This window comes from Danio rerio, chromosome 17 (genome assembly GCF_052040795.2).
Source record: "Danio rerio strain M-AB ecotype USA chromosome 17, GRCz13ab, whole genome shotgun sequence".
Taxonomy (NCBI): Eukaryota; Metazoa; Chordata; class Actinopteri; order Cypriniformes; family Danionidae; genus Danio; species Danio rerio.
The window spans coordinates 48,733,964-48,760,218 of NC_141037.1; the positions used below are offsets into that span (position 1 = coordinate 48,733,964).

Consider the following 26,255-nt stretch of genomic DNA (forward strand, 5'->3'; position numbering starts at 1 on the left):
CAGCCAATCGATGTCTTCAGACTCATTAGAAAAAGTCAAGTGAAAAATAAGTTTTCCTGTTTCAGTAAAATATTTTATCTTCCTTAAGTTGGGAGCAACCATTCGGTACATTTTAGCATCTGCTTTACAACACCCTAACAGCCTCCTTCATTACCTCAATAAACACACTAGCAGCAGAGTTCTCTGAAGATTTCTGGCCCTCTTTTTCCTCAGAAGAGCATGCACCCGAGGTCAAGCCTGATCCGTCACCTCCTGTGGTGAAGAAGGAAGAGCCTGTAATCACAGAGGTGAAGACACAAGATGGAGCCGCCCCTGTTTCCACCGCGGCTCCACCAACTGCCTCTAGCAGCAGTGGCCGTCGGAAGAAGAAGCAGAAGGTGGAAGCTGCTGTCACAGGTAAGAATAAACCATCATCAGACAAATAAATGGGGTCAGAATCTTAGTTCCATCAACACTATGAACATAAAACAAAAAGTATTATGTCAATACCTGAGCAGCTATGTGTTATTATCGAGCTTTCCTATACTGTCTACATTTATTAGGATGTGTAAATATGCCAGATCCTCCAGTATTTGGCCATATTTGTTATCTCTGAATTCACTGAAAATAGCCTCGAGTTATCAATACTGGTTTTTTGTCTGGTTTGTCATCCATGTATTTGCATATGAAATGTGTATGTTCCATACAAGATGAAACTGATCGCTCCTTGTCTTGTGACTCGCAGTGTGCTTCCGGTATTCATTCAATTTTTGCGTCTGGAAGCCAGGCACTTCCATTGGAAATAACAAATATGTGCAAACTCTATATAAGATTCAATATGCCAACTGCCCCTATATCAGTTGATCTTCTTGCTCAGCTATAAGAATTCACCTGATTTGTTAGCAAATGGGTTGCGGATCTAATCCTGGGCTGTTCGCTGGTCCTTCACTAGACCTTTTTGCCTTATTAAAGAAACTTTCCAAGGACGTCTGTTTCTTACTCATTTTGGTGCTTGTGAGTTAATTTTGGGTGCTCAAGTGATCAAGATGTATGTGAGAGAATATGGTCATTTTTCAAAATAATTTTGTTTTCAAAATAAAAGATTGTTCAGATAATAAATAAAACAGAAATAATTAATGATTTCTTGTGCGGTCCGTTACCAATTGATCCATGGACCAGTACCGATTTGCGGCCAAGTGGTTGAGTGTTTTTGTTTTTTTGAAACAAAAGTATTTTGTACAGAGGTAAATATTCTTACTCATCTTCTTTTGTGTTTCACAGAAGAATTAAAGTTATGTTTGTTAGGCAAAACATAGTGATGACATGATTCTAATCTTAAATAATTCTTGTGGTTGTTTTTGTTGCAGTGGATGAGGCTCATGTTCAGTCCTCTGCTCTGGTCATTCAGATAGGCTCCGCCGCACCAACAAACCACCAGAACAACCAAAACAATGACACTCCGCCTCCTGTTCCAGCGCCTGCCAAGCATGGCAAGAAACAGAAGAGTGAAACCAATAAAGGTACATGGCAGCATAGAGTAGCCTTTACATATGACTCATTCTTGATGTGCTTGAGCATTCTAAGCATTTTTCATTCATTGTCCTTAAACTGGAATGATAAAACATTAAACATTCCATTAATAATGCAAAAATAACTCAAATATGCTTAAATGTTATAGAGAACATTTGATTTTGTTACTAATTGTTGTTTAAATTTAGATGCTAACTCTAATCTCACGATGCTAACCTCAAACCTGATAGCACAACATTCATCATGTTGTTTTTAAGAAGTGAATGAGAAATTTAATGAAGTATCACAAAAATGGAGTTGACAATAATTGATCTACTATTGGTGTAAACGTGTCCTAAACATTGCACAAATAATATTTTTAAAACCGCAAATACATATTATACAGAAAATAAATGTTTCATTCAATCGTTTATATAACTTAGTTGAATAAACACACAAAATGATTAAAAAGAGATTATTTTTGCATCCTTTGAGACAAGTCCTTTAGCCCAGGCACTGGTCGTCTTTTATTTATTTACATTTTGATTAAAAGTCTGATTTTTGATCTGATATCTCCGATTTTTGCAGTTAGTCAGAGCAAAACAAAAATAACAGACTCCTATTGAACTCTACTGCGTAGAAGAAGAGCAATCACTGAACAAGAATAACAGTGCGCTCAGGTGCGCCCTCTTCATTGCGGCAGAGCTACTTCCTGCCTTACCTCATGTCTTTTCAGTGCGACTTTGTCAGATTCTAACACTAAATAAGTTATAGACATAAGTAAAATACATTACCCATTATATGGAAAGTGAGGACATATAATAAAAATGTCTACAATGTATAAAACATTTTAATAAAGCATTACATTGGTAGCAAACACTGAGTATGCAAAAGCCAAGCCAGTTTGCAAGTGATTGCACAATCTAACGTGAGGCACAGCTCAATGCTGTTTCAGCTCGCTTTCTACACTGTAATTTAACAGGTAATGCGCAAAAATAGAGCGATTTTGATTATTAGAAGGCTTGAAATTATTTGAATCATACAGAAATTGCATTTGTAGCACAGATCAGTCAACAAATATTTATATTATCATTAGTATACATCTTATGATGGCAGGTAAGGATGATGACAGTGCCTCACCTGCCTCCCTTGACCGCGTCCCTGCTACATATCCATTCAAACATTGTTTTTTAGGTATAACTCAGTAGATTAGTAGAATAGTAATGTAGATATTTCATTTAAAGTTTTTGTTTTTGAAAAGTAATAGAAATTTATTTTTGGAGATGCAAAATGTACTTGCAATTCTAGACTCGCCTATAAAAACATTGACATTAATATTTGGAAAATGTAGACTTAAATTAGTTTAAGGGGACATGAACTGAGAATAAATATAAAAGGTTATTGTGTCATTAAAATACAGTGACCTGTAAATTAAACATTTTTGTTATTCTAAACCGTTTATATTAAAGCCAGTCTGTCAAAATGGCAGATGCCTCTTTATTATGTAATATTATGGCTTAACTCGATCTCTGCTAAGGATCAATTTGCCTTCTCCATCGTTGCCTGTTTAGCTTTGCACACTGATTCGCAAAATTAAAGTTAGAGTTAAACGCAGGTCTACATTTATAATAAATGATAAAAGTCTTCTTCTCTTCACTGTCTTCAAAGAAAATTTTCACTAAGCCATTGAACTTACCTCAATGCATAATGGTATGTATGTCATCCTATCTTAGATTTGGCCTAAAGAGGTATTATTATTAGACAAAACTTATGATCTTCATAAAGTATTGCCCATTAATGGTTTTGAAAGTGTGAATTTTTTTTCTTGATTTGTGTTCTGTTTATTTTCCCACAGAGAACTCTGAGGTGAAACTTAAGGAGCTTCTGGCCAGTATTGGTGGACTCGTGCTGTCAGATTCAGATGTGGTCAGTCTTGTTTCACTGCTTCGAGAAAAGAGTCCCAATGCTCTGGACAACTGGTATAAGGTAATAGGATAGAGTTCACTTTTATTATTTTGTTATGCATTTTTGAAGTAAAAGTGAAAGTTTGAGTTGATTTTTCCACTGCTTTTGTTTCTTAGTCTACGGCTAAATTTGAGCCTACCCCCCAGCAGCTGGCAGAGAAAGATCGTCTCCTGAACACATTACAGGAGGAGGCGTCCATCGCCAAGGGCAAAGTCAAACAGTTAAGCCAGGTTAGTAATTTACCTCCATACAAGTTTCCTGATGTGAATTTAGATATGTTTCCTTGAAAGGGGTACAATTTAAGATTTAAGGTGTTCTTCACCCCCATAAAAGACTATTTGCTGTTAATTTACTCAAGCTCAGGCCATCCAAGATATAGAAGACTTTCTTTTTAAGTAGAGCATTATAGAAGATATGAAGCTAATTATGTCGTCTTCGGTGATTCATACAACTCAAGTCAGTGTCAAAATCGGTCTGTGCAAGAAACATTTTGTACAATGAGAAATTTAGAACATTGGACTCTTGGAGGAAAAATTTTTCACTATTTATTGCTTACATTTAGGTTTGTTGTTTTTGTTACTAGCAAATAACCAAATAACACAAAGCAGGGTTGTAAAGACCTCAGTTAGGTAAGTTACCAAAACTAAATTAGACTTCATATAAACCTGTGCATATAAAATTTAATTGCGTAATTATGAGAAAATGCTGTGAATGAACAATTCTGACATTGATAATGAACTATTTTAAGTACTATTCTTTATAACACTAACTGTTGAAAGGGTTAAAATGCTTAAATCTCTTAAAATGCATTATTAATTTGAAGCCCTTTTTTTGCAAAGTGCCACATAAACACTGTAGTTGTGATCGAAAATCGATACCATATAAATTGAGCTGTGTGAGCTTTATTTGATACTAATTTACTGAATGGGATTTCAGGAGCTGCAGGCTGAGAAGCAGAAGACGGGCCGCGTGGAGTCTGTGCTGCATGAACATCGTGTTGCCAGAGATAAGGACATCATGCAGGCTAAAGCTCAGAGCTACCAGGAGATGCAGATTAAGGTAATCAGTCTCATTGACCAATAAAGTGGTCAAGCAGACTATAGGCAGATTATAGCTTGTTTTCCACTGAGCTTCATGGTGCTATATAGGACAGCGCAAAATTATTTCTGTTTTCAAAACAGCATATCATATTGTGCCAATCAGGGATGAACTGAATTTTCAGCAATCGAAAAATTAGACAAAAATGGCATTTTCGGGTTTTAGACGACAGTATGAGCCAAAAAAATGTTATGCTGCTCCCAAGTGCCTTACTGAAAAAGCAAAGTTTGCCCAAATAACACATAGACAAGAACTTTCTATGTAATAATTATTCCTGCTGCTTGCAATAATGCTACTGTGCTGTCATGGCATTGCTGGTAAAATGATCCCTCTTGAGTAATCATTGACAATAAAATGTGCTTATTTTATTGACGTTTTTTTTTTTTTTAATCAGTATAATCTAAGCTAATGGGTTCAATTTAAAAAGTCATACATGCAGTATATTATTTAATAAAATAATCTAAAATTAATACAAAACATTTTTGTAGGAGTGGTTTTGGGTTTTTGGCATTCAGAATTTTCTCGTTTTGGCCCAAAAGTTTAATTTCGATGCATCTTTAGTACCGAATTTTTGTTATTCTCCTGTCTGATTCCTGAAGAGTGAAGCTAGCTGGACACAATGGTCTTTTGAAAGCACATTAGAAGGCAATGTGTATGTAGTATGGTTATGTTTAAGTTCATTCAATGACAATTGAGCTTTTTTCTCTGCAGTTTCAGCAGATAAGAGAACAGCTGGATGGTCAGATCGCTCGACTGCAGCAGGAAAATGGTATTCTGAGAGATGCAGTGGAGAGATGCTCTACCACCAATCAGATGGAGACTAAGTGAGTCCCGCCAGGTCTCTTTTGGTCCAGTTGTAGTGTTAGTAAAGTTATTATTTTTTTTACACGAAAACCACCTTCAATTAGATGCCTAGCTTTATCTGTCTGTCTGTTCTCCCAAACCAATCCATCCATACTTCCCAATCCATTCCTTCCCTCCCAATCCATTCCTCCCTCCCAATTCAATCCATGCCAATCCACTCACTCCCAATTCAATCCAGTTCCTTGCCCCTCCCATATTAATCCATCCATCCCCCCTTCCTCCCTCCCATTCCAATACATCCCTCCATCCCAATCCACTCCCTCCCACTCTCTTCCAGTCTATCCCTCCCAATCCAATCCATATGTCCGTCCCCTCCCAATCCATCCATCCATCCCCTCTCAATCCATTCGTCCATCCCCTCTCAATCCATTCGTCCATCCCCTCTCAATCCATTCGTCCATCCCTTCCCCATCCATCCATCTCCCCCCAATCCATCCATCCTCTCATAAAATCAATCTGTCCCTCCCTTCCAAACTAATCCAATCAATCCCTCCCAATCCACTCCCTCCCACTCTCTCCCAATCCATTCATTCATCCATCCATTCATCCATCCATCCATCCATCCATCCATCCATCCATTGAGTGCCAGCAGGGGCACTCAACCTGCGATCTGTGTTGGTCCTAACACAGCAGTATATTGATGGGGAATCTATACTGCTCCGTGAGCGCTGTCTTTCGGATGTGATGATAAACCGAGGTCCTGACTCTCTGTGGTCATTAAAAATCTGCCAAATCGGCCAAATTTTCCCACTTGCCTCTGTCTATCATGGCCTCCTAACCATCCCTATATCACAATTGGCTTCATCACTCTGTGTCCTCTCCACCAATCAGCTAGTGTGTGGTGTGCGGTCCGGTGCAATTTGGCTGCCATCGCATCATTCAGGTGGATGCGGCACACTGGTGGTGAATGTGGAGATTCCCCTCGAATTGTGTAAAGTGCTTTGAGTGTTCAGAAAAGCGCTATATAAATGCAACTAATTATTATACCCTCCCAATCCAACCGTCCATCCCATCCAAATCCATTCGTCCATCCCCTTAAAATTCATCCATTTATACCCTTCCAATCTATCCATGCCTTCCCAGTCCATCGCCTCCCAATCCAATCCATCCCTTTCATCCCAATCCATTCACTCATCCCCTCCCAATCCATCCGTCTGTCACCCCCAATCCAAACCCTTCCAATACAATCCATCCATCCATCCATCCCCTCACAATGCAATCCATCCGTCTGTCCCCTTCCAATCCATCCATCAGTCCCCTTCTAATCTATCCGTCAGTCCCCTGCCAATCCATCTGTCCATCTCCTGCCAATCCATCCATCCGTCCCCTGTCAATCCATCCATCCATCCCCTCCCAATCCATCCATGCACTCCCAGTCTATCCATACCCTTACAATCCAATCCATTCATCCCCCCCTAATCCATCCATTAATCAATCCGTCCTTCCCCTCACAATCAATCCGTCCCTCCGCTCCCAATCAATCCGTCTATCCCCTCCCAATCCATCCATCCATCCCTCCCTCCCAATCCATTCATCCATCAATCCCTTCCAATCCATTCATCCATCCCCTCCCAATCCATCCATTCATCCACTCCCAATCCACCTGTCCATTCCCTCCCGATCCATCCATCCCAATCCAATTTATCCCAATCAAATCTATTCCGATACAATCAATCCCAATCCAATCCATCCCTCCCTCTTAATCCATCCACCTCTATCTCCCAATCCAAAAATATTTTAAACATATTTTATTCACGATTCACTATTTTATTCACATCATCAACTTTCAAAAATGAAAGTTGCTGCTCAGATAATACGGTAAAAAATTAAATTATATCTATTTCTTTGGCTCAGACACAGAATGCAAAAATAATGACAGATTTTACAAGAATTATGAGAATTAAGGGAAAAAAGAACCAATGAGAGTCCTTCTGAAAAAAAAAAAACTTCACAAGTTACATTGTGTTATTAAGGAATATCAAGAAAAATGAATGATATTTTACGATGATGTGGCATCTTCAGAAAGTTCAAATGTCGAGTTTAGTTGTCATTTGATTATTATTGTGTTTTCAGGCAGTCATCTGAGCTGAATAAACTTCGTTCGGAATACAACAGCCTCATGAAAGAGCTAGCAGAGACCAAAAACAAGCTTCAGCAGGAAGAGTTGCAGCGGAAGGGTCTAGAAGTGAACTACAAGCAGAATGTGTCCCAGCTGGAGGTGCACTTCACATAACACCCATAAAACCACTGCACAATAAACACTTTTGATCTGACTCCTGCTGTCAGTACACCACATGAGACATTACACCATAAATTAGCGGTGTTTTATAATGTACTTGCACTATATATTAAACTACGTCAAATAGTCACAAGCTGTGCCAAGCATTCAGACAAGTTTGGCAATTGATTAGTATTTTCATTTACAAGGATTCATTTTTATTTCCCCTATGCCACTAGTGGCTGAAAACATTAGGTTTTTGCAGTATAAGGGGCTCTTGAAAACAGCTGAACTCATCTGTTTTAGTTTTCACTACTGTTATTTATTATTCCCAACACTAAAAGAGGTCTGTCTTTTACCGCAGGATGCCAAACATCGTTGGGAAGATCTGCAGAACTATTTGCACAGTGTAAATGCAGAGAGAGAGAAGATTCAATCAGGTAAACACGGTAGAAATACTTTTTTTTAGATATCTTGGAACAGATTTTTTGAACAGGGTAAAATTAGCAGATGAATGTAATCCCCGTAAAAGTGCAGATGAGTGTGGAAAGTTCTGTCGATGAACTACTGACATTGAGCCATTAAAATAACAGACCCAGCCAGATAATTTTCATAAAAACCAATGCAAATTGCTTGGAGCAGTGCAAATTGCGGTTTTGAATAAAACCAAATCTTAATCTGTGGCATTCCAAATAATAATCTTTATGGAATAATATAATACAACACACTACATATTGAAACATGGTTGATGTTTTTTATAAAACTGTAACCGATTAAATTGCTTATTTTATTGGACTTCAAGTCAGCAATTTATATAACACTTTAGTGTTAGTTGTTGAATATTATCTTACAATCATAAATATTGCGACTTTAAGGGCGCCTTTATAAAGAAGAAGATACCTAGGCTTAGTCAAATAATGAGAGATCGCTATGTGAAAATTGCCACACCATGACAAAAACTATAGAATACACAAGACATGTCACTGGTATAGTTTTGAATGGGGAAAAGTGTAACGTCAATATGTCGAATGAAGCCCCGCTTTCTAGTACAAGAGCCAATCACTATAGACTGTCGTTTCTCCAGCTAGGAGCAGACGTGTGGTTTTACAACAGTTTGGTGGGCAACAAACACTGGAATCTCAGCGAATACTTGCTTCACAGACATAAGACATATATCCATATAAAGCTTGTAATCTGTACTTTTAAAGGAACCTAGTGCACTTGAAAATAAAAGTTTTTTTGGTTTTGTAATCTATATGAAACCAAAATGACGAACAGTTTGTCCTGACAAACGCACATCACTTAACAGCAGCAACTACTCAAACGCCCACAAACTTGTAAACAAAGAATTACTATTATCTCTGGAGGAGATTCACCATCAAGACCAAGTTGTGAATTACTTCAGAAGAGCAGCACGATCAGGTGAAGCATTATTCAGAGGGTGATGATGTAGAATGGCCATAAATGAGGTTGATGTTGTGAACTTGTTCCTTTCGAGGGCGCATTAGCTTGGGCACCCTGAATAAATGCAGATTTAGTTTGATTCACATTCGGTTTAGACACTAAACTGAGACAGATTTTGCTTACTTTTATTGGTGATTTCAAGTATGTAATATAATCATTAGCTTGGCAAACAGTTTTGGAGAATTTGATGATTACCCATTCAGACAGAATGCCCGAGCACACTGAAAAGAGGTGTTTTAAAGATGCAAAATGTCTTGCCCTAAAGGGACTTTGATCATAAGCTCCAGACACCATTGTTTCCTCATAAATTTGGAATTCTGAAATTCTGTAAGTGCAAAACCCCGATGAAAAATAGTGTTATCAGAACACAAAACAGACTGTTGCGTGATTCACGGAGCACACCCTCAAGATTTGTATGTACTTTAGGTCACGTTTTACTCATCCGGACCTGACGGGCAGCTGTATCATCAAGAAATCATCAGTCAAAACATAGACTGATACTAGAATGTTGCTCTGGGATCATTAATATGCATGCTCCAGGCTACGGTTGATATGCTACAACATTCTTTAGTGAGACAAATTTATATATTTTTTTTTAAGTTTATCTGAGTTTATATTAAAATGACTATATATGGGACTTTTATTTTGAAAACGGGAGATGCAGATTTTTTTTTTTATGTTGCTATGCATTGACTTCATGAGCCATCTGTTCATAAGCTCATTGGAACACTAAATACAACAAAACAGTACAAACAAAAGCCACAGTACGTTTGATTTGTTTTGTTTCGACTTAACAAGTAATTTATTTATTATATAAAGGCCCACAGTGGCTGCTCCTACCACAGCATATTCAAATTTTCTTTTGATCTTTATCATCGTTTTATCAGGAAGTGACAATTTTTTAAAATCTTTGACACATTAAACGAAACAGTACTTTACTCGCAAAGGTTTTATGCTGTTGTTCATTTTTGCGCATAAATCTGGTTTGCATCCTTGGATGTAAACAGCGCTATTGACAGGAGCCATTGAGCAAAAGTGCCCTCAGAAGTGTAGCACCACCGCTTAACCTTTTTTTCACTGTCTATTCCAGAGCTGCAGAATCAGATAATGGTAGCGGAGAGCGAGATGGCCAGTAAGAACAAGGAGATCCAGAGTCTCCACAGCAGCCTGAAGGACACGCTGATGTTCAAGGATCAGGAGCAGCAGAAGGTGTTGCAGCTAGAACAGCAGGTTCGGCAGCTGTTAGAGGCCTCGCAGCGCTCCATGCAGCCTGATGACCAGCTGCAGGAGAAAGTCCAGGTGCCTCCTCTAGACACTATATACTACAGAAGCCAATTCAATAGTTATATCAATGCTAATAGTCACATTATGTCACTCTTTACAGGATCTTCTAAATGAAAACAAAACGCTCAAGGTTCAGATTGATAATCTTCAGACTCAACTCAACACTCAGGTATGTGTGTGGGCTGGTAGATGCGGGTGAATTTGCCTCTGTTTGTTGGTGGACATTAATTTGAGTATTTTTGTCCTTTCTTTTAGGCTACGACAGTATCACATTTTGAGGAGCTCCAAAAACTGTAAGTCATCAGCACAAAGCATTCTTGTTTTAGCATTTTTTTTCAGTGTGAAACACTAAGGCCTGTTTCATACTGCATATATAGTTGCCGGTTAGATATTAATGATCAAACTGATCATGCGTAACAGAGGAATTGCTCCACGAAATGTTGAAAATGTGAATTTGTTTGGTGTTAAGTGCTGAAACCAAGGGTTATCACGGTACCAAAGTTTCTGTATTCTTTAGCAGTGAAAATACACAGTTCTTGGTACCAATTTCTACAAATAATAAAAAAACCACACTAATTAAACAACCCAATTTTTATATTAAGTAAAACTGCTGTCAAACTATCAATTATGGAAGAGGGAGCACTTCACAGAAATTTTAACTGTAATCTTTGTAACTCTTTAAAATCTAAAATAAATTATTGTCATCTATTGATGTTTGCTATTAAAGTTTTTTAAACGAATGGTCCATTAGTTAATGTTAATGTTTACCAATGAACAAACAATTAGGCCCAATCCCAATCCTACCCCTTAGCCCTACCCCTTGTTTTGTGCATTCATGTGAAGGGGTAGGTGTGTCCCAATATTTTTTAGCTTGAAGGTGTAATGCTAAAGAGAAGGGCCAGATATCCCTTGAAATAGATTTGTTAGCACCTTACTAGAAACCAAGGGGTACGAAAATTTCCCTAAACACACCATCTACAACAGCAACGTTTCTGCACACAAATTATTATTATTATTATTTTTTACAATATTAAGGATTTTTACAACAAAAAATCACATTTTATCACATTCATTGCGGGATTCGTGTTTTACCATCATGCTTTTTAAAAATAAAACAATAAAAACAGCTACATTTCGGTATCTATAATCCCTAATAATAACTCCTGTATGATAGTCTCAGAAAATACTTTTACAATTGTCACTCGATGACTCTAATATCCTGTCAGAAAAGTCTACCTTTTTAAGGAAAAGAATTACCTTTTTACAGTGTCTGGTATGTCCCATTTCTTTGGGGTAAATTTAAAGCACTTCCCCTTCACATTGTTTTAAGAACCAAAAAGCAGTAAAAAAAACACCAAAAACAGTAAGAGTGTCAAAGCAGCCAAAAGTCATTCATTTTCAATGAAAGCCGGCAGCGATAAATGACGATAAGCGGCGAGAAGCAGTGTGCCGCGTCTTCGCCGTTGTGGGCGTCGAGGAGAGTTGAAATCAAAAAACTTAATGGTAATGATTTGGTTCAGCGGCAAGCAATCAGAATGAAGAAGTTCACTGCTTGAGAGGAGTCCAGAAAACACAGACCTGAAAAACTTTAGTTCCGACCACAATAGTTCCCAAGGGTTTGATTATTGCGGTCGTCGGATTTCCAATTATTTGCAATGTTTTCTTACAGGAACATGCATTAAATAAGTTACTGGCGAGTTACTGATGTGCATTAATGTTAAAGTATTTATCTTTAAAAAAGCGAAAAAGGGAATCTCATGCGACAGTACAAAACAGTATTGCTGCTTCAGGATATTTCAGACATATGGACATATTTGATAATTAAGTGGAGCAAAGCCTCACCACAAGCTACTTGATCTTCCATTGTTAAATGAATTTGGTAAAAAGTGTGCAACATTTCACACTAGAAAGCACATTTTAGGCAGAAATGTAACTGATATGCTGCAACAGCCCCTTTAAATACGAGATCAATGTATCGAATTTTGACGCTCTTGCTGCCGGAGCCAAATCCAGACAGTGTGTTGCCAGGGCGGCCAGAGCGACCTTTGACGCTCTCGCTGCCTTTTGGTGTGAACGCACAGTTAGTAATTAAGTTATTATATCTTCATTAGCCTTAAAGTTATTTAAGGTAAATAACATTAATTCATGTTCCCGTGCATTAACTAATGTGAAGAAGCACAACTTTTTCTTAAAATTCCTAATAGATTGAACGATTATTAATAAATGCTTAATAAAACATTGTTCATACTTAATGTTAGGAAATACATAAATTAATGGACCATTATTCTGTAAAGTTACCAAAACATTTTAATATTATGTTATTTTGTGTATTCATTTAATATTATGTCAAACGAATAAGGGAAATAAATGAAAAAGGAATTTGATAATTGGCCTAGAGCGGGAACCCATAGCGTAAACTATTATTGTGTTATGCAGTTGCGTGGCAGTCAACCAAACAGCAATAGAATAGCAATAAAAAACATTTTACTTAAACAGTTTGAAGCTACTTTTTGTGGGATCCACTTAGCATAGATTAATTGTGGTAAAACATTTAAATAAGAAACCCTTTTTCCAAATAAACCAGACAAAGATTTTATTCAGAAAATGTTTGAATGGACTTTTTTTTTTAAACGGGTTCTCCAGGAATAATATTAACATTATTTTAATTGTAGGTCAGGATTTTGTAATAGTTTGCTGATTATTGTTATTCATTTATTTTATATGTACTGTATACAGGAAGAAAGACCAATTGTATTAAATGATGAAATGTAACCTGAAATGTAAGGATGGCCTTACACAAAAAATAAATATCCAATTTAGATAAATACATTTCAGTTTGGATGAAGGTGTAAAGTAGTAGCAATAACGTGTTGTAATAACACTCAGTGGCCTTGCAACATTCATTACATCATTTATGGCCCATCTGTTATTGCTTTAAATAAAAAATGAAGCCAATCATTGTTTACTCACCCCAGCATTATTTTACTGCCTTAAGCGTCTCTTTATTTTTCTTAACTCAGAAGGATGTTTGTAAATTAATAAAGTCCTGTTCAATCTTGTCCATCCAGTGGCTGTGAATAGGGGGCAATATTAAGGTCCAATGTGGCACACACTATGTTCCAAGATAACTTCTTATTGTATATGATAGACTTTGGTAGAAAGCAGATGCAAGTTATTATTTGTTTAAAAATTCGACATTGACTCTTTTTATGCTCGATTTACACATTAATGAGAATAAACTAGCACCACGCAGCATGCAAAACACACAATCAAACCATTTGTGTAGCTCAGTATACTCAATTCCTAGTGAAAGATCCGTATTGTTTTTTATTAGGTTTCTAATAAAACCTTATAAAAATCAATTTCTTGACTAGAAATCCACTAATAAACATGTTACCTTCAAGAAAAGTACATAGTACATTTCTATTATCATATAAACTGTTGTGTAATAAAAGTTGTGTCTTGCACAAAGACAAATAATTTATTTTTTGTTAAATAATACACTGCATTTCAGTTTGTAGTTCAGTTGTATCTCCATAACCCAAATGTATTGCAGGTGTCATGCAAAGACCATGCTTTGATACTTTTTAAAAATTTATTTTGGAAGCGTAATGAAGGTCGCTATGCAGACAAGTGTGAACAGGACTTCTTTTTTTTATTATTTCTCTTGTGATATAAAAAAGAAAGCAACACGTAAGGCATTACAACAAAACCAGGGTGAGAAAATAAAAAAATGGTGCCTCAGCTCTTATTTTTGAGTGAACAGTCACATTAAAATGCTCAATAGTATATTATATATCCTTTAAATATCGAGTTTACTAACCTAAAATATGGAAATAGCATGTGCTTGCACGCTAGTGTAGAAGCGCCATGTTAGCTTAATGTTGTTGATCAGATCCTGTGCTAATTAGCTTTCAGTTGCAGAAGCTGCTTTCAAAGCTACTCATAATTTAAAAGACATTTCTTTCACTTGTTGACTTGAGGAAATATTTGTATACTTAATATTATATTTATTTAACTCTGCATTGACCTGCCCATAAATGATCAATTGAGGTTTTTTTGTTTTTGTTTTTTTGTTTACGAATGTCTCTTGCTCACCGAAGCAAATGTCATCAGAAAAACAAATGCAGTCAAATGGTTATAAAGTGGAATATTCAGAGTTTCAGGGTTATTTTATACAGTTGAATTCAGAATTATTACAGATTTTTTTATCTTTGCCATGATGGCAGGACATAATATTTAACTAGATATTTTTTAAGACGCGTCTATACAGCTTAAAGTGACATTTAAAGTGACATTTAAAGTCAGGGCAATAGGCACATGGTTGTATAATGATTTGTAGACTGACAAAATAAAATATTGCTTAAAGGGGCTAATAATATTGACTTTAACATGCTTTTTTAAAAATTAAACACATTTATTCTAGCTGAAATAAAATAAATAAAACCTTCTCCAGAAGAAAAAATATCATAGGAAATACTGTGAAAAATTCCTTGCTCTGATAAACATTATTTGGGAAATATTTAAAAAAGAAATTTCCAGCAGGGCTAATGATATTGACTTCAACTCTACCTCATCTTTTATGCGTCTCTCTTTAGCCTGGCTGAGAAAGAGCTGCAGAGGAAGAGTCTAGAAGATTCCCTCAATGCCGAGAGGAGCAGCGGCGCCAGCAGGGAGACCAACATGCAGGCGAGTGTCTCCAGCATCGCTCTAGATCTCTTCACTTACATTGAAGCTTGATGTTATAATGAACTCATGGCTGTTTCTGCCCTCTGCAGGCCATGCACAATGAGAACCACACACTGAAGGCCGAGCTCCAGAATCTGCAGGCACAGATTTCTGAGAAGGTACTGTTTCGGTTGCTTTCCTAAAGTTATTCATGGAATGTAAATATTAACTCACGACAAGGTTTGTGTTTTCTTTTTCCACAGGTTGTATCTGTGGATCAACTTCAGCAGAGGTGAGGGCTTTTATATATATATATATATATATATATAGTTGAAGTCAGAATTATTATTAGCCCCCTTCAAATTTTTTTCTTTTTTTTTTATATTTTCCAAATGATGTTTAACAGATTCTGGAAATTTTTACAGTATGTCTGATAATAATTTTTCATTCTGGAGAAAGTCTTATTTGTTTTATTTTGGCTAGAGTAAAAGCAGTTTTTAATTTTTTAAACACCATTTTAGGGACAAAATTATTGGCCCTATATTTTTTTCGATAATCTACAGAACCAACCATTGTATGCAATGACTTGCCTAATTACCCTAACCTGCCTAGTTAACCTAATTAACCTAGTTAAGCCTTAAAATGTCACTAAGCGGAATAGAAGTGTCTTGAAAAATATCTAGTCAAATAATATTTACATCAATACAGTTATTAGAAATGAGTTATTAAAACTATTATGTTTAGAAATGTGTTGAAAAAAATCTCTCCGTTAAACAGAAATTGGGGGAAAAAATAAACAGATTGGCTAATAATTCAGGGGTGCTAATAATTCTGACTTTAACTTCAACTGTATTGAGAGAGAGAGATGAAGTTGAAATTATTAGCCCTCCTGTGAATTTATTTTAATTTCCCAAGTGCTGTTTATCACAGAAAAGAGCATTTTCATAAAGTTTTTAAACATAATAGTTTTAATAACTGATTAGTAATAGCTGATTTGTTTTGTCTTTGTCATGATGAAAGTATATAATCTTTCTAGTCATTCTGCAAGATGCTAGTATTCAGATTAAAGTGCCATTTCAAGGCTTAGTTAGGTTAAGATTAGGGTATTTACTGTAGGCAAATCATTGGACAACAGTGGTTTATGTAGCGAATAAAAAACTAATAATATTGTTCTTAAAAATGCTCAAAATAATATTAAAAGAACATTTTTTCCCCAGCCAAATTAAAAAAAAATAAGACTTTCATTAAAAGACTTCATATTATCATATTATGCACATTAATTATTCATCTTATACGTGTGCGTTTGACGCAGAAGTATAAATAAGCCTTAAAGGTGCTGTTGACTTGAAATGTTCACCAGATGTTGAGAACAACCAAAGAAATCCATATATGCAAAGAATTCAAATCTAATTAGTTTACAAATGAAGTTATGCTTAATAAAATGAAATGATGCATGGAAAAAGGATTGAACACATGAAGAAAGGGAGGTGTAGAAAGGCAGTGAAAGACCAGACAGCAGCTGAAATCTCTCAGTAGTTTTTCAGTAACCCCTCTGCCCTTTGTCATTGTACATTTCATATTAGCTGCTTCAGTCCAACATCTACATTAGCAGGATAAAACCAAAGTGGACATTTCAGCAAGACAATGATCCAAAACACAGCCAAGCAAACTCTCAAATGCTTTCAGAGAAAGAAAATCAAGCTGTAGAATAGCCCAGCCAATCACCTGGCTTGAATGCAATAGAAAACACAAATTAAAGATCAGATTTGATAGACGAGACTCACAGAACCATCAAGATTTTTCCTCTGTTGAAGTCTGTGAAAAACGCACACTCGAGCAATGCATGTGACTTCATTCTGCACATGAAAGGCGTCTTTCATTCAACACATTTTTTAGGAAAACTTTAAAGTTTTTGATCCACTTCAAATGTTGTCCTTTATTGTTTGCATTGACTTGATCTCCTTTTTTTATTCATCCATTGTTGTATTATGTATCTGTAGTCTTCAAAAACGAGATGAGAAGACTAGAACGGTTGAGAACTTGCTGGAGACTAGCCTCATTCAGGTGGCCAATAAGGAAGATGAATTAAAGGTGAACTAGACAGCCTTATATTACCTTACCACGACTAATTTATTTATTTTTTTTACATATCTGCATGCATTTGTATATATTTATATATGTGAACTGTATAAGTATGTTTAATGTATTATTTAAGATTTTATTTGGTTTTTTAACAGGTGGTAAGAAATGAGTGTGAAGGTTTGAAACAGCAGCTGGAAGCAGTACAGAAACAGACAACAGAACAGGTAGAACAGAACAAATATGTAATATGTAGAGGAGAGAAATTCATTATTTATTCCCTGCCAAAAGCTGCCCACTCACGTTCTTCCTCATTCCACTCAATTTTTTTCCCCAGACGGTGTCAGAAAAGGCATTAGAAGAGCTACAGCTAAAGTAAGTCACGTAATCATGTCTAGAGATTTTCATTTGAGTTATACAATAATGCCATTTGCTGATGTACGAAAAGCAGCACAAAATCGAGGCCGAACATGAGATGAATTGCTTCAACTTTGGCAGGATTCAAGAGAAAGATGAACAAATCAAATCGGTCGAGGGAAGTTTGCAGTTAGCAGTGAACAAAGAGTCCGAAAGAAAGAAGGTAGTAGAGGTGAGTGTGTTCTGTATGTACTGCTCATTTAGATATTTCATTGCTCTAGATCAGTGGTTCCCAATCTTTTTTATCTTGCGGCCCACACAAAACATGCTTGTGTTTCTATGGTCCACCTGCTATTTGTGATGGGTTGGTAACTTACAATCTGTATTGAACAAACTGCTAATGATTTGAATAAACATCAAATGTTCATAACAGATCACCAAGCCCAAAAAGATTTTTCTCGCAATATTGAAGTTTTGTCCAGGTCTATATCTAGCAATGCATGTTTTCACCATGTAGAAACAGACACCTGTGTGTGGCGATTGCATCGCTTGCTGCTTTTGCAAGAGAAAGAGCCTTAATAATGTGTCCTTGTTGCTTCTGTTAGTTAGATAAAACCAATTTACCCTCTTTTTACCAATTCATCATAACTTTTTTTAACATGTGTCTATTTTGTGGGAGGTAATTTTAGGCATCCACAACCTGTGCAAACATCTTATCAGCTGCACCACAGTTTGCTTATCAAATCAGGTTCTGTGAGTCTCTTGCGTTTCCATTATTATGCCGAATGGTTCTAAAAACAGGCAGGTATATTTTCAGTTGTCCAGCCTGGAACTCCACAGCACGAATACAAATCATTTTAGGCCTGGATTTTAGTCATGGACAGACAACCTTTCTAAACCGTTCTGGACTTGTAGCGTGCTTGTTTGTGTGGCATCGCCACTCTGTTGCCTGGCTACCAATTTTTTCATACGTGGCTAAGTGGAAGTGAGCTATTTAAGTAAATGTCAGGGGAAAATAGGAAATAAAAAATATCTGATTGTTGTCCATATTACTGTTTACATCACACTCATTTTACTCTAAAGAGTTTTGTTATCAGCACTGCAGTGGAAAATTTAACCATTTTTGTGCTGATGGGAGCATATAAGCATGGAATTAAATGGTTAAGCAAACAGAACCGTTCAGCCTGGTAATGGAAAATCAGTTTATGTCAGAGGAGCAGTTAAAACCAGCAAAGAACTGGAACACTGGGCCCGTTGACAGCCATGTGTTCAGCAATAAATACGTTTTAAAGTAGGCAAGGCAAGGCAAGGCAAGTTTATTTATATAGCACATTTCATACACAATGGCAATTCAAAGTGCTTTACATAAACAAGAATAAAAGAAACAAGTAAAATAAAAATAAAAACAAATAATAAAAATGCATAAAAACAAAACAAAACATAAAAACAGGTAAAATGTGATATGAAAGAATGAAGAAGAAGAGAAAAACATGATAATGCAATCTGTCGGACGCAGCACAGTGCTCATTCAGTAAAGGCACAGCTAAACAGATGTGTTTTCAGTCTTGATTTGAATGTGCCTAATGTTGGAGCACATCTGATCATTTCTGGAAGCTGATTCCAGCAGCGAGGGGCATAGTGGCTAAAAGCCGATTCACCCTGCTTTGACTGAACTCTTGGAACTTCTAGTTTATATGATCCTAAAGATCTGAGTGATCTGTTAGGTTTGTATTGAGTGAGCATATCTGTGATGTATTTAGGTCCTAGGCCATTTAGTGATTTATAGACCAGTAATAATACTTTAAAATCTATTCTGAATGTAACTGGTAGCCAGTGTAAAGACCTGAGGACAGGTGTGATGTGCTCTGATTTTCTGGTTCTGGTCAGAATCCTGGCCGCAGCGTTCAGGATGAGCTGCAAGTGTCTGACTGTCTTTTTAGGAAGACCAGTGAGGAGACCGTTACAGTAATCCACCCTGCTGCTGATAAAAGCATGAACAAGTTTCTCTAAATCTTCACTAGAAACAAAGCATCTGATTCTTGCTATGTTTTTGAGATGATAGTATGCTGATTTACTGACTGCTTTGACATGACTGTTGAAACTCAGATCTGACTCCAGAGTCACACCAAGATTCTTGACCTTATTTTTTGTCGTTTGACCTTTAGTGCCAAGGTACGCATTTACCTTGAGAACCTCATCTTTGTTTCCAAACACAATCATTTCAGTTTTCTCTTTGTTTAACTGAAGAAAGTTTTGGCACATCCAATTGCTCATTTCATCAATGCATTGGTAGAGGGTGTCAATGGGGCTGTAGTCATTAGGCTGTAAGGCTAGGTAGATCTGAGTGTCATCAGCATAGCTGTGGTAGGAGATTTGGTTCTTTCTCATTATTTGGCTTAGAGGGAGCATGTAAAGGTTGAACAGGAGAGGTGCCAGAATCGAGCCTTGTGGGACTCCACACGTCATGGGTGTCCACCTCGACCTATGGTCACCTATACTGACATGGTAACCTCTACCTTCTAGGTAAGATCTAAACCATTTGAGGACCGTGCCAGACAGCCCAACCCAGTTTTCCAGCCTATCCAGAAGTATGCTGTGATCGACAGTGTCAAATGCAGCACTGAGATCCAACAATACCAGCACTGTTATTTTACCTGAATCTGTATTTAGGCGTATATCATTGATTATCTTTATAAGAGCGCTCTCTGTACTGTGATGTGCTCTGAAACCAGATTGAAAATTGTCTAAACACCCCCTGAAGTTTAAGAACTTGTTGACCTGGTTAAAAACAACTTTTTCAATGATTTTGCCAATGAAAGGGAGATTTGAGATTGGCCTGTAATTGCTCAATAGGGTGTTATCCAGGTTGCTCTTCTTCAAGAGGGGTTTAACAACTGCAGTTTTAAGTGAGGTTGGAAAAATCCCTGATAGAAGTGAAGCATTTACCACTTTTAGAAGATCCATTTCTAAACAGGTAAACACCGTTTTGAAGAATGATGTGGGGAGCGTGTCAAGACTGCAGGTTGATGTTTTCATAACTTGCACAATCTCTTCTAAAATTTTGCTGTTAATTGCCATGAAATCAGACATAATGTCTGATTTCTTAAGTTGTGGTTGAGCTTGTTTGATATCGACACAACTTGACTGATTGGATGAGCTGATTGCCTTTCTGATATTATTAATCTTATCAGTGAAGAAATGAGCAAACTCATTACATTTGCTTTCAGAGAGGAGCTCACTTGGAATCTGACTGGGGGGGTTTGTGAGTCTCTCTATCGTTGCAAATAGTGTACGAGCATTATTTAGGTTGCTGTTTATAAGGCTTGAAAAGAAAGTCTGTCTAGCAGTGTTTAGTTCCATATTAAAGGCATGAAGACTGTCTTTATAGATGTTATAATGGACTACTAGTTTCGTCTTTCTCCACATACGCTCAGCTTTTCTGCACTGCCTTTTCATCATTTGTACTCTCGGTGACCTTGTCCAAGATCCCTTTTGCCTGCCAGTCATCTTCTTGACTTTAACAGGAGCGATGTCATTTATGACATTCTCAATTTTAGAATTGAACAAATCAAGGAGAGAATCAACAGAATCTGCAGATATACTTGGTGCTAGCGATATAGCCTTCATAAACTGCTCACTAGTGTTTTCATTTATGCATCTCTTTCTGACAGAGACAGATCTGTCTTTAATAGCTGGAGTGATCAATATATCAAAAAAGATACAGAAATGATCAGATAGTGCCACATCCTTAACAACAGTTGATGAAATGTGTAAACCCTTAGTTATAAGTAGATCAAGGGTGTGTCCACGATTGTGTGTGGGTCCTTGAACATGCTGAGTCAGATCAAAAGTGTTAAAAACAGTCATCAGTTCTTTTACAGCATTGATTTCTGGATTATCAATGTGAATATTAAAATCCCCAGCAATACTAAAATAATCAAATTCAGAGGTTACTATTGATAACAGCTCTGTAAAATCATCAATAAAAGCTGGAGAATATTTTGGAGGTCTGTAGATAATGATCAGTAAGATGCGTGGAGACCCTTTTAGTGCTATACTCAGATATTCAAAAGACAGATAGTCACCAAATGACACTTGTTTACATTCATACACATCTTTAAACAGGGCAGCAATGCCTCCACCTCTCCTATTAACTCTAAAAACACTCAAAAAGTCAAAGTTTAAAGGAGCTGCTTCATTCAGAACTGCTGCGCTACAACTGTCATCCAGCCAAGTTTCATTTAAAAGCATAAAATCAAGGCAATTTGTGTTGATAAAATCATTGACTAAAAGAGACTTATTGTTGAGCGATCTTATGTTTAAAAGCGCTAACTTAACAGTTTTAGCTGTTTTTTCTATAGTAGTCTCAGATCTACATTTAATAGACACCAGATTTGAATGATTTGCTAAACGGCCTGATGAAGTCTTTGGTTTTCTGTCACTTAACACAACACATATCTGCTTAGAGAAAGCTACAGACACACTGGGTTCCTGCTTGTTCTGAAAACATTTGATAAAGACACTGTTATCTAAGCAGGTCCCCGACACACATCACAGAGAGCTCTTGTGTTCACCAGCTGAAGATGGGGCGTTGTTGTTTGGGCCCTGGCGGTGTGATCGGAGGGCTCTTCCAGGTGGGCTCATAGGTGGTAGTGGAGCAGGCCGCTTTTTGGTTGGTAACTGGGGGCTTGCGGCAATGGAGTGTGAAAGTTTAGTTCCAGCATACACCAGTTCCTCCATCTTTTTTGAAAAACCCAAGAGTGGTGAACACTGTGACAATGAGAACGTGTCCGGTGACAGAGGCTGTGCATCTGGAGATTCTGTCTGCAGAAATATGTTTTTCTGAGGATCATTTTTGAGCGACGAGACTTGATGCTGTTCTGATGCGTCACAGTCTGCCTGTGTTGAGCAGAGGGCAACTGATAGTGTCTCTATCAACATTGGGTGTTTTGGCTGCGTGGCATTATCACTGTCCTTGGGTGATTCGTCAGCCACAAGTCCACTCAGGAGCTGATTTGAAGTCCTGTGGTCATCTGGACATTTGCTAGGTGTGTGTTTGCAATTCAGTTCAGTGGCATACACAGCTGATGGATGATTGAGGGAGAAAAGAATATTGTCCTTTAGCACCTTTGCACCAAGTTTGTTTGGATGAAGGCCGTCTGATGTAAACAGCTGTCTTTGGTTCCAGAAGAGATTGAAGTTGTCGATAAAATTCAGTCCTTTCTTGTTACATGTTTTCTGTAGCCATACATTTAGACCAAGAAGCCGTGAAAACATATTTGTCCCTCTTGCAGGGAGTGGTCCACTTATGAACGGCTGAACCTTCAATCTTTCAGCTGTTTCCAAGAGCTCAGAGAAATCTTTCTTGAGCAGTTCTGACTGTTCCTTCCGAATATCATTCTTCCCCACATGGATGATAATCCGTTTTGCCGTCTTGTGCTTTTTCAGAATTTCCTCAAGCTCTTTGTTTACATCAGAAACTGTTGCATGAGGAAAGCAGTATGTCATTGTAGATCTGCTCCTGAAATTCTTGATAATTGAATCTCCTACGACTAGTGTTCTTATCTCAGGTGCGATCGGAGCAGAATGTCGCTGTCTAGTCGGCCTTGAGCCTCTGTTCCATGCAGAATTAGTTGCTGAATCATGCGATCTCTGTCTGACTACATTTGGGGATTCTTCACCCATATTACTCAAAACTTCATATCTGTTCTGAAGCTGTATTTGAGTCCGAGCTGTATTTGGGGTAGAAGACGCTAATGCGGCAGCGTATGATCTGACCCCTCGAGTACCCTTTGGTCTCGCACCTTGTTTATGCCAATGCTCATTTTCAACAGTTCTTTTCTGTTTTTCTGTGCTCAAAACAGTAGCAGGAACAGATTTATGGGACTCACCGGCTGTGTGCTGAGAGAATCCACAATGAAGCTGAAGTTCTGGTCGGATCGCAAGCAACTTCGTTTCAAGAACTGCAATCTTTTGTAGAAGTTTGTGGCAGTTTGTACAGCAGTGAGAATCTGAATTAATCCGATCCAGAGGCATTTTCACAGCCGTGTCTTCCCGTCTCCGGAATGTAAGCAGCTGATAGCTGGTAGCGGGAGGATTGTTTAGACGGTAATTCCTTTCTTGTTGGTATAGCTATATTCCAGAAAGTTTGTAGAATCGATGCTGATCTTCAAGCCGTGTTGTTTGAGCACTGTGCTGATAGGCTCAAGTTAAAATTAGGGTATAAGATATAAAAGCAAGAGTGCGAAGAGCGGAGCAGTGGGCAAAGACGTCCGAACAGTAGCAAAGCAGGAAGTTCAAAAAAAAGTAGCAGTTTGATATTAAACCAATTTGTGTAATTGAATTGTTAACCCATAGTAGCAATTTATTACTTATTTCTCATTTATTATACATCAAATTATGACTACATGTTACACATATTATAATATACACACATAATTTTTTTTATTAATAACAGCTGGCGGCTCCGCTTGAATTCCTTCATGGCCCACAGGTTGAAATCCACTGATCTTCGATGTTGTTTTGCTTATGCATTAACATGATGTGTTAAAGACTGGTGCGTATGTGTGTGTGTATGTGTCCACAGGATCTACAGCAGCAGGTGGAGGTTTTAACCGCTGAACTTGCCCATCTGAAAACTCAGGAGTCAAACTCAGACTTGAGCGCTAAACTCCAGGAACTTCATGCTCAGTATGTTTTTCTCTATGGGCCATTTTATTTGCCAGTAAATTGCAGATGGAAAATGCAGAGCAAAATCAGTTTTTAAAGCACTATTATTCTTCCTGTCCAGTCCTCAAAATGTGGACTTCATCACATTGTAAAAATAATGTGGGATTCTTGCCATTAATTTAGCCACATAATTGCAATGCAAAGGTAGAGAGAAGCATTATTAAGTGTCCTTAACTATTCAATTCACCTTTATTTGTATAGCGCTTTTACAATGTAGATTGTGTCAGAGCAGCTTCACATAAATGGTCATTGTAACTGGATCAGGGTAGTTCAGTTTTAGTGTTTATGTTCAGTTTAGTGAGGTTTGAAGTCATTACTGAGAGTCCAAACACTGAAGAGCAAATCCATCGATGAGTAGCTTTTCAGATCCTGAACCATGCAAGCCAGTGGCGACAGTGGAGAGGGAAAAAAAAACTTCACCAATAGGAGAGTGAAGAAAAAAAACTTGAGAGAACCAGACTCGGTCGGACCCGACCATTTTAATTTCTACGCTGGCCAAACTACTATGTACTTACATCAAAAAATAAATTCAATGTACTTACTGTGTTTATAATGCAATTGAGAACACTTGTGGGGCTTTTGAGTTGGGATAGGGGTTGGGTTATGAACAGGTTTGGTGGCATGGGTAGGTTTAAGGGTGGGTTAAGGTGTAAGGGATGGTCAACAGTGTATTTACAAATGTAGTTACAAAAGTTAATTACATACATGTATTTAATCAAGCATAAGTACACAGTAAATACATGTATTTACACAATAATAATAATACATTGTAACAAACTATTAATTCCTGTTTAAGTACATATTAGCTAAGGCCACTTAATATAAAGTGGGACCGCACAAATAAACATCAGGTATTATTGATTTAACTTTTTAGCAGCATGGTCTAAGCCAAATTTGGTGAAAATTGGGCTAACAATCTATAAAGAGTTCAAAACAGCAGATTTTTAAACTAATTCAAGACAGTGGACAGGATGTTGTGTCATTCTATATAGGTTGTAAATAAAACAAATTTATTGTATTGTACAAATATTATTTTAGAGCTTAATTAAGTAATTTGAAGATAAAGTATCTTACGAAACTGTATGAAATCTGCAGTTCAGTGATGCATCTGTATGTCATAGGTTAACAGCCAAAGATCAGGATGTTGAAAGACTCCAGAGAGAATTGGAGAAAGAAATGCAACCGAAGCAGGTGAGAATGCTTAAGAACTTGAACTCCGGTGTCAAAGAAAAAACTATAACAACCTACTAATGCTAAACTTCAGGTGTACATTTGCATTGATGCAGCCATTTATGTCTCCCTTTTCCTAAAGCAAACTGTTTCAGCAGCTCCCAGTCAGGAATTATTAACAGCGTAAGAATCACATTCTTTAATTTACAGCAGGAATGTCAAACTCAATTCCTAGAGGGCCGCAGCCCTGCACAGTTTAGTTCCAACCCTAATTAAACACACCTGATCAAACTAATTGAGTCCTTCAGGCTTTTTTGAAACTTACAGGTAAGTGTGTTGGAGCAGGGTTGGAACTAAGCTGTGCAGGGCCCTCCAGGACTTGAATTTGATATCCCTGATTTACAGTTTGTGTGGATCTCAAACACCTTCTAGTATAATGTCCTTTCATAATATACACATCTGTCCTTAGGCTGGCGGAGAAGGATAAGCGGTTATCTGATGTTCAGGAAGAGCTGCTTGAGTTGAGGGAATCTGTGGAGCTTCATCGAAAGAAGAACAATGTAAGTTGAAAGAGGTTGAACCTGTTTTTGCCTAACAGCTTCTTTTTCTGTAAACGAGTGGGTAGCATCCAAGCTTTAGATTTTCTTGTCTAATGCACATTCTAAAGAGAATGTAAACCTGACCACATGCTGTGTGTCTGTACACCTGTGAAGAGTAAATTCCTTACAAACTTTTTAGTGTGTAAAACCTAGTTCACACTACAGGAATTTAAGCCGACAGATTGGGCTTTGATCTTAAAAATATGTAAGTGCTTGTCGTTGTGTGAACTATGCTTCAAAAGAGGCTCGCTGACAAAAAGCCAATATCTAGC

At 37.3% G+C, this 26,255-nt stretch overlaps 1 protein-coding gene and 1 long non-coding RNA gene across 10 annotated transcripts in view; one reads left to right on the plus strand and one right to left on the minus strand.

Moving 5' to 3' along the window:
* Positions 1–26,255, plus strand: part of ktn1 (kinectin 1) — a 75,757-nt gene that overhangs the window by 25,067 nt on the left and 24,435 nt on the right. For 4 of the 9 annotated variants that reach the window (NM_001309329.1, NM_200081.2, XM_087288656.1 and 1 more), the window contains exons 3-24: positions 214–396; positions 1,347–1,499; positions 3,344–3,474; positions 3,570–3,683; positions 4,390–4,512; positions 5,263–5,375; positions 7,489–7,633; positions 7,998–8,073; positions 10,188–10,396; positions 10,482–10,550; positions 10,637–10,674; positions 14,980–15,070; positions 15,160–15,228; positions 15,313–15,341; positions 17,050–17,140; positions 17,287–17,355; positions 17,466–17,503; positions 17,627–17,717; positions 24,072–24,175; positions 25,336–25,405; positions 25,527–25,567; positions 25,854–25,944. In NM_001309329.1, the coding sequence (NP_001296258.1) occupies positions 214–396; positions 1,347–1,499; positions 3,344–3,474; positions 3,570–3,683; positions 4,390–4,512; positions 5,263–5,375; positions 7,489–7,633; positions 7,998–8,073; positions 10,188–10,396; positions 10,482–10,550; positions 10,637–10,674; positions 14,980–15,070; positions 15,160–15,228; positions 15,313–15,341; positions 17,050–17,140; positions 17,287–17,355; positions 17,466–17,503; positions 17,627–17,717; positions 24,072–24,175; positions 25,336–25,405; positions 25,527–25,567; positions 25,854–25,944 (2,138 nt within the window). Of the gene's footprint in view, positions 1–213; positions 397–1,346; positions 1,500–3,343; positions 3,475–3,569; positions 3,684–4,389; positions 4,513–5,262; positions 5,376–7,488; positions 7,634–7,997; positions 8,074–10,187; positions 10,397–10,481; positions 10,551–10,636; positions 10,675–14,979; positions 15,071–15,159; positions 15,229–15,312; positions 15,342–17,049; positions 17,141–17,286; positions 17,356–17,465; positions 17,504–17,626; positions 17,718–24,071; positions 24,176–25,335; positions 25,406–25,526; positions 25,623–25,750; positions 25,945–26,255 lie in introns of all 9 variants that reach the window. The other 5 variants (XM_087288655.1, XM_087288657.1, XM_087288658.1 and 2 more) reach the window with 2 other exon arrangements.
* On the minus strand, positions 3,874–8,000 carry LOC141378413 (uncharacterized). Its single transcript, XR_015513767.1, has 3 exons — positions 7,008–8,000; positions 6,167–6,960; positions 3,874–6,069 (listed from the first exon to the last, which is right to left on the minus strand). It is a non-coding gene; the product is annotated as an uncharacterized LOC141378413 (long non-coding RNA).